The sequence below is a fragment of the Saimiri boliviensis genome, chromosome 2 (assembly GCF_048565385.1).
Source record: "Saimiri boliviensis isolate mSaiBol1 chromosome 2, mSaiBol1.pri, whole genome shotgun sequence".
Classification (NCBI taxonomy): domain Eukaryota; kingdom Metazoa; phylum Chordata; class Mammalia; order Primates; family Cebidae; genus Saimiri; species Saimiri boliviensis.
Window position 1 is genome coordinate 127,553,419 of NC_133450.1, and position 7,882 is coordinate 127,561,300.

Sequence of the window (7,882 nt, forward strand, 5' to 3'; positions counted from 1 at the left end):
GCGGCCGAGGTGGACATGTAAGGGAGCACAGGGTTGCATGTGAGCCCAGAGCGGCGCCTCCTCGCCTCCTGTCCTTCAGGTCTGGGTGCAGAGGACTGGCAGCATAGGGTGAGGGATAGCTGGGTCCATCCGCCGGTCCCTCTTTCTGAGGACCAGTAGTACTTAGAGGTTCAGAGGTGAGGTCATTGTCCATCCAGGCCCCTTGTGTTGATGACTCAAAAACTAGGCCCAGGGATGGAACGAACCCTCCCCAGGCACTCAGTTAACCAGCAGTGGGCCAAGATTGGAGCCGAGTGAGCACCCGCAACCCCATGCACTCTGGAAGTGGCAGGAACCCAAGGCTGCTCTGGACGAGTTGGCAGCAGCCCAGAGTCACCCAGGTTTGCTGTGGGCCGAGTGGTAGGCAGATTGTAGGGACATAACCCCTGCATGTACCATGATCGATCTTCTATTTTCCCCAAGACCACGTCCCTGCTTCTCCACCAGGGGCCCGCAGTTGCCAGAAGAGCCTGAGTGAGCCTCCCTTTTGGATCCGGCTCGTTAGGCCCTGGTAGCACCGTCCCACGCCAGCTGTTGGTGTAATTAAGGTTGCCATAAAACCCACCAGCTAGACATATAAATGGCTCCTCTGCTCTTTCCTGGGGCACGAGCAGTTGTGAAGGCGAGTAAATCATGTTCAGGGGCTATCACTTCAAAGGCCAGCCTTCCACTTAAAGCCACGTTGTTGGTGGGGGTCGCCTGTAACACGGCTTGTTTCCTGGCCATTCACTTTTATGACACCCTAATGAATTGGGCTATTTCCATCCATTCTCAGAAAATGTACCGAACAGTGGTTTTGGTTCTCCTCAAAAAACTTGTCTTGGGAGGCAGGTGGTGTGTTGGCAGGGGCATGCAGGTGCTTATCAGCTCCTGGGCAAGTTCTGTCTCTGAGACTGCATGCCCACTGAGAGAAGCTACCTCTGGGGCTTGTCATGAGATAACTTACATGAGCCTCCCAGCCAGGCGCTGGCACCTCATAAGCACTCAGCGAGTGGCAGGAAGGGCCATCATCTTCCTCATCCTTTCCCTGGGTCAGCCTCTTAGGGATTGAGGTGTTGAGGCTGGTGGGGGGCTGTGGTATCAAGGCCATGTGGAAGGCTAGAGCAGGTGCAGGCATGCTGAATGCACTGTGTGGAGGAAGGCAGGCAGCCTTGCCGTGTGGCAGCTGGTCTCTCTGTCCTGCATCCAGAGGACTGATTTTGCCACTCCTGGATCGTTCTTTAGGTTTCAGGGGGCCCGCTCTGAAATCTCCCTAGCTGAGGGTTGCTTTGGAAGAGTCATCTGTTGCCCATAAGAATTACAGAGGCAGGAATTGGCCAGAGGAGAATGAACTGCCGGCCCCAGAGAAGCCGTGGGAGTCAGAAGAGGCTCCACCGTGCTCTGGCCATGTGCCTTGAGCCAATCTCTCTACCTCTTCCTGGGGCTCAGTGAACCTCATCTGGAGAATGGGTCTCAACCTCCTCCTCCTCCTCTAACCTAAGCTGAAATTAGGGAGTTCTACAGTTAATGTGAATTTGATGTATACATTTTAAGGAGGATGATGGAAAATATGTCTCCAAAATTTCAAAGGTATGAACTCCAGTTAAAAAGTCAAGATGGTTCACGTTTGAGCTGGCGGGGCCCAGGACTGAACTGTTTATGCTGCAGCCACATGGTGGCGCCCCAGGAACTGGTAAAGGGAACAGCTGGGTCTTACGACTGATTTGAGACCTTGCCGCATGTGGGTGCCCAGCCATTTATTTCCATATTGTAATTAAAGTCCTGCCCTCTGTGAGTTTGTTAAGTGGAGCTACTTGCTAGTCCTGGTATTGGGACCCTTCTCCACACCCCCACCAGAGCCGGACATTTGAGAGCAGAAGCTGAATGTGAAAAAATCCTCTAAGAAAGCAAAACAACTGCCTGATACTTAATAAAGTTAGTTTATGAGACAGGAGACTGTGGAGTGTCGGTGATGATGCTGAAACAGTACAAAGGGTCATTCAAGCTAAAATCTGTCCTGTGATTCTGGCTTTATGGTCCCCAAGCACACTTGCTCCTGCATTACTGGGGCTCCTCCAGGGACAACATTCTGGGACTTGGTGAGCTGTGAATTATGTGACGTCTTCAGAAGCAAGTCCCACTCAAAACGTGACCCCAGTGTTGATGGATGTCAATATGCTTTCAAGTTGCCCTTGGTGAGTCAAGGGCCCTTCGCTTAGTGCTTTTCTTGGGATCCTGCTGCTCTCAAGGGGCGCTAGGAATGCTTCTCTAGACCCATGTGGCAATAGAGCAGCGGGGCTGAGAAGTTGACAGACACTGGCCTGGGCATGGGGCAGGAGGGTCTCTGACTCCACATACGACTTGGGCTGCTCAGCCTGGTTGTGTGTGGCCCAGCATAGACTTCACTAAACCTGCCCCACAGTCCCCTGGGTCCTTGGCCTGCCCTGGGCAGGCACCTGTCCTATGTTCCCAGGCCTGCCAGCATGACCGATGTCCACTCTTGCAGGTGATGAGAAGCTACAAGGCCACCATTCAGCAGACCTTGGACATCCTGTTCCTCCGGGAAGGCTCCGAGTTCCTGAGCAGCACGGATGCTTCCACCCGGGACTCGGCTGACCGCACCATTATTGCCTGGGATTTCCGGACCTCTGCCAAAATCTCCAATCAGATTTTCCACGTAAGAAATCTCGTTTGTCATTGCTGTCAGTTTCAGCCACAGAGTGTATCCGTGTAGTTCTGATCTGTCTGAGGTCCCAGGCCCCTTCTGTGGGAGGGGGCTCACTTGACTGAAATTTTCAGGATAGGGGCAGCAGAGGGCAGGGCTCGGTCTCTCACACACATGGAGAGCTTTCTATGGGCTTCCAGATGCAACCTCCTGTATGCTCTTGTGCCAGCACAGCTACCCCACCAAGGTAAGGGTCTGGGGGCAGTTCAGTCCAGATCAGTGGGGAACACAGCCGTGGAACCTGAGAAACCTCACCCTCCCACTGCCACAATCAGCTACTCAGAAGGGGTTTCTGATCCTCAGTGGCATTGGCAAGTGATGGAGCCCAGGAGTTCAGAACAGGGGCCCCGCAGTTAGAACACCTGCATTAAGGTTCAGGATTCACTAGGACCTTATCAGGCAGAGAGCCCTGGGCTTGCTATTTAGCCTGTTTGATTCTTACTTTACTTATGAAAAAACAATTTTGAGAATTAAGAGAGAATTTTTGTAAAGGGTATAGCACAGTGCCAGGCACAGGGAGTGCTCCATCAAACTTTAACTGTCATTACCATCACCACTGTTATCATCACTACCACCACCATGTCATCACCACCATCAGCACCACCAGTGCCACCATCAGTGTCACTCTATTCCCACCACTTCTGTCATCACCAGCACCATCACCTTCACCAGCACCACCACCGTTACCAGCACCACCACCCTTACCAATACCACTGCCACCAGCACCACCACCCTCACCAGCACCAACACCCTCACCAATACCACTGCCACCACCACCACCACCACCCTCACCATCATCACCACCCTCACCAGCACCACCACCCTCACCATCACCACCGCCCTCACCATCGTCACCACCCTCACCAGCACCACCGCCCTCACCAGCACCACCACCCTCACCATCATCACCACCCTCACCATCATCACCACCCTCACCAGCACCTCCATCCTCACCATCATCACCACCCTCACCAGCACCACTGCCCTCACCAGCACCACCACCCTCACCATCATCATCACCCTCACCATCATCACCACCCTCACCAGCACCACCAACCTCACCAGCATCAGTACCCTCATCATCATCACCACCCTCACCAGCACCACTGCCATCAGCATCATCATCTCTGCACCCACCCTGTCATCCTTGTCACCACCACTACTCCTGTCATCACCATCACCATCACCAGCACCAACTGCCGTCAGCATCACTGTCACTATCCCTATACTCATCACCATCACTATCGTTGTCACCACCGCACTACCACCATCACTGCCACCACCGTTATTACTAGCACTACCACCCTCAGCATCACCATCACCATCACCATCACCATCACCATCACCATCACCATCACCATCTGTATCCCCACCACCATTACCATCATTATCGTCATCACTGCCACCACCACCACCATCACCACCACCCTCTTTATCTCCAGCACCACCACTATCATCATCACTGTCACCATCACCACTCTCATTCTCACCACCACACCATCTCTTTCACCACCACCATCACCATCATCACCTCTGCCATCTCAATCACCTTCACTGTCACTGGCATCTCTATTGCTGCACCACCATCATCACCACACTGTCTCTGTCACCACCGTCGTCTCTGTCACTACTACCAACTGTATTACACCACTGTCGCCAGCATCTCTATCACCACCACCACAATCACTGCTGTCATTATACCACCCCATGTCTGTCACCACTACCATCTTTTGTCAGTACCACCATCACCAACACCACACTATATCAGCACCGTCACCAGCATCTCCACCACCACCACCATCACCGCCATCACCACCATCATCACCACCACTGTCTCTATCACCCCACCACCGTGATCGTCACCACCACCATCTCTATTATACCATCGCCATCCCCACCACCACCACCACCACCACCACCATCATCATCATCTTTTGAGATTTCAACTAACCCGTGATGACTCTCTGAATTTAAAGCTATGTTGTGTGTGTATGATATATGTGGGTGTACATGAAATACATATCCTGTGTACACCTTCTTTTCCTCCCTGACTTTTCCTTGTTCTCAATGGGTTCTAAGTGGCCCTGAGCAAACCTGTTTCTAGACCTCACTGCAGGGTGTCCCAGTGCAACCCACTGGTCAGGACAGGCCCTGGAAGGGAGCTGGAGGAGCGCATCTGGCCTCTGAGGGTGACCTGCCTCCAGGAGCCCCGGGGAAGTGAGGCAGATGAAGGTGCCTTGTGCCGGAACTACTGACCCTCCTATAGCTACACTCCACACTGTCTGCTGAGGGAGCAGGTGCTTGCCCAACACCATCACACCGGGTGCTCATTATCTGGCCCTGCCAGCCTCTGTGCCTCTGATGGGCATATCAGCCTGCAGCTGTCCTTCCTGCTGCTCCCCACTTTGCCCTCTGAGTTTGGGCTCACTTAGTGTGGCCTTGGGACAATGGTTAGAACAATGTAAAGCCAGCTGGAGGGGACGGTTTTTAGGGTGCTTTCTGTGGGACCATGTCAGTCAAGCAGTGAGACCCCCGCACCCCTTGTGTTCCGAGGTTTGTGCACTGCTCTTCTCGTTTGGCCGCTGACCTCCCTGCTCACCATGCATGCTTGCCGTGTGGGCTCCTGGCCTGGGCTGAGCTGTCCCTGGGGGCTCACTGTGGAGGTGGGGAGATGGCCGTGTAGATTCCTTTTCCATCCTTGTGCGATACATTACACAAACTTGGTGGCGGAAAGAATACAAACTTATTCTCTCACAGTTCTGGAGGCCCGAAGTTCTTAATCAATGTTAAGTATGATTGGGCTGAAATCAAGGTGTTGGCAGGGTGTGCTCCATCTGGAGGGTTGAGGGGAGACTCCGTCCTGTCCTCTTCGGGCTTCTGGTGACAGCTGGTGTTCCTGGCTTGTGGCTGCATTTCTCCAGCCCTCAGAGCCAGCATCTTCACACCGCCTTCACTGTGTGTCACATCTCTGCACCTTCCGTTTGTTTGTTTGTTTGTTTGTTTCTTTCTTTCTTTTTTTTTTTTTTTTTTTTTTGTAGAGATGGGATTTTGCCACATTGCCCAAGCTGGTCTCAAACTCCTGGGCTCAAGAGATCCTCCTACCTCAGCATCCCAAAGTGCTGGGATACAGGCATGAGCCACTGCGCCTGGCCTTGGCTTCCTTTCTATAAGGCTGCACGTGACTGCATTTAGTGTATAATGTAGGATCATCTTTTTATTTCAGAATCCTTAATTATGGCTGCAGAGACCCTGGTTTTGACCCTGTAAGGTAACATTCACAGGTCTCAGGAATTAGAACGTAGGTATCTTTTAGGGGGCATTTTCCTGCCTGCCACAGGGGTGCAGGCAGGTTGTAGAAGCTGCGAAATGGGGAGGAAGCTGGATTCCCCTCCAGTCTCCAGAAAGGAGTGCCCTGCCAGCACCTTGAGTTCAGCCCAGTGAGGCCTCTTTCAGACTTCTGACCCGCAGGACTGTGTGATGCAAAATGTGCGTGTCTTGAGCTACCAAACTTGTGGTGATTTGCGAGGGCAGCAGTAGAAACCCATGTAGACACCTAGCTAGGGTCTGGGAGCAGGCCCCAGGTGCCGGAGCAGAGTGCTGAGTGGGGATGTCTTCTCTGACCTATCTGTGGCCCTGCCGTTCTCAGGAGAGATTCACCTGCCCCAGCCTCGCCTTGCATCCGAGGGAACCCGTGTTCCTGGCACAGACCAATGGCAACTACCTGGCCCTTTTCTCTACTGTGTGGCCCTACCGGATGAGCAGACGGCGGCGCTATGAAGGGCACAAGGTACTTCTGTCCTTGTCCCCTAGGTGAATGCTGAGCCCCAGCCCCAAGCTGCCTGCCAGTCTTGGACATGGGCCTGGGGCTGCATGGAGCCTTGGTCTGGGTGGATCCTGTTTTCTGTGTCCTGGGTGAGCACATACCATGTGGCCTGCTGTCTCTTCAAGTCCCTGAGCCACATCTGGTCCTCACCCCAGGCCCAGGTACTGGGCAAGAAGCAGTAGTTGGCTCATACCGACAGGCCACAGAGGTGGGAGCAGGAGCAGGGCGGAATGTCATGGCTGTCATTTCTGCATCCTTCTCTTTCCACATTGAGGCCAGCCTTGCTGGGGTGGAGGGGGCCAGAGACTCGGTGACTGTCGCTGAGGCCAGACCCCCTCAGCTGGGCTGCAGCTGGTCCAGCTGGATCTGCGGAACTGGCCTTGTGATGTGGGCCTGCACCAGGGCTCTGCAACCTCATAGGCGGGACTTGGGCTTCGTCCTCAGGGACATGAGGTGTGAAGCCCAGCTCTGCTCCGTCAGCTCGCAGCTTCAGCCTGCTCGGCTGTAGAGTGGGTGTCCTCACCCCTACTTGACAGGCACCCCCAGGAGCAAGTATGGCCTCCTCACCCACTGTGTCCCTCTCTGCAGGTGGAGGGCTACTCAGTGGGCTGTGAGTGTTCCCCAGGCGGTGACCTGCTGGTGACGGGCAGCGCCGATGGCCGGGTCCTGATGTACAGCTTCCGCACAGCCAGCCGGGCATGCACGCTGCAGGGGCACACACAGGCCTGCGTTGGCACCACCTACCACCCCGTGCTGCCCTCTGTCCTCGCCACCTGCTCTTGGGGAGGGGACGTCAAGATCTGGCACTGAGCTTTTTGTCACGGAACTTCCCTGATGCCAGCTGGGGTGAATGAGAGGAATGAGCACAGAGATCGGCTGTGGGTCCTGGGCACCACCCTCTGAGCCCCAGTTTCCTCATCTGCAAAGTGGGGACAAAAGTCTGTTTGTCTCAGGAGTGTGAGGGCTACACTAATGAAATTGCCGGGCAGGCAGCCGGTGATGCTCAATAAATGTATGTTTTGCTATTTCTTCAGTTGTTTCAGCAACAAGCATGTGTTAGCAGCCTCTTCTCACCTCCCTCCTCCCAGGCCTGCTGGGGCCCTGGAGACAGAGAGAACTGTGCGAGCTTGAGATGGGGTCAAGCTCCAAGCTCACCTGAGCGCTCTGCAGGGGAGCCCTGAGGTGGGGGGGTCTGGGTCTTGGGTCTGCCCTCAGGGACTCCACCGGAGCTCTGCACCCACCAGCCTCACAGGCCCCAGCCCCTTGCGCTCCCCAGGAGTGTGGCCAGCTGGGCCCCTGGTTGGCCTAAGCCCTGA

General features: G+C 54.5%; 1 protein-coding gene across 5 annotated transcripts in view; it reads left to right on the forward strand.

The window, feature by feature from the left end:
• The window catches only part of WDR25 (WD repeat domain 25), a 153,312-nt gene extending 145,713 nt beyond the window's left edge, over positions 1-7,599 (forward strand). For all 5 annotated transcript variants that reach the window (XM_010352366.3, XM_003941610.4, XM_010352368.3 and 2 more), the window contains exons 5-7: positions 2,525-2,695; positions 6,390-6,530; positions 7,155-7,599. In XM_010352366.3, the coding sequence (XP_010350668.1) occupies positions 2,525-2,695; positions 6,390-6,530; positions 7,155-7,376 (534 nt within the window). In that variant the 3' untranslated portion in view covers positions 7,377-7,599. The remainder of the gene's footprint in view (positions 1-2,524; positions 2,696-6,389; positions 6,531-7,154) is intronic.
• Positions 7,600-7,882: the final 283 nt, after the last annotated feature.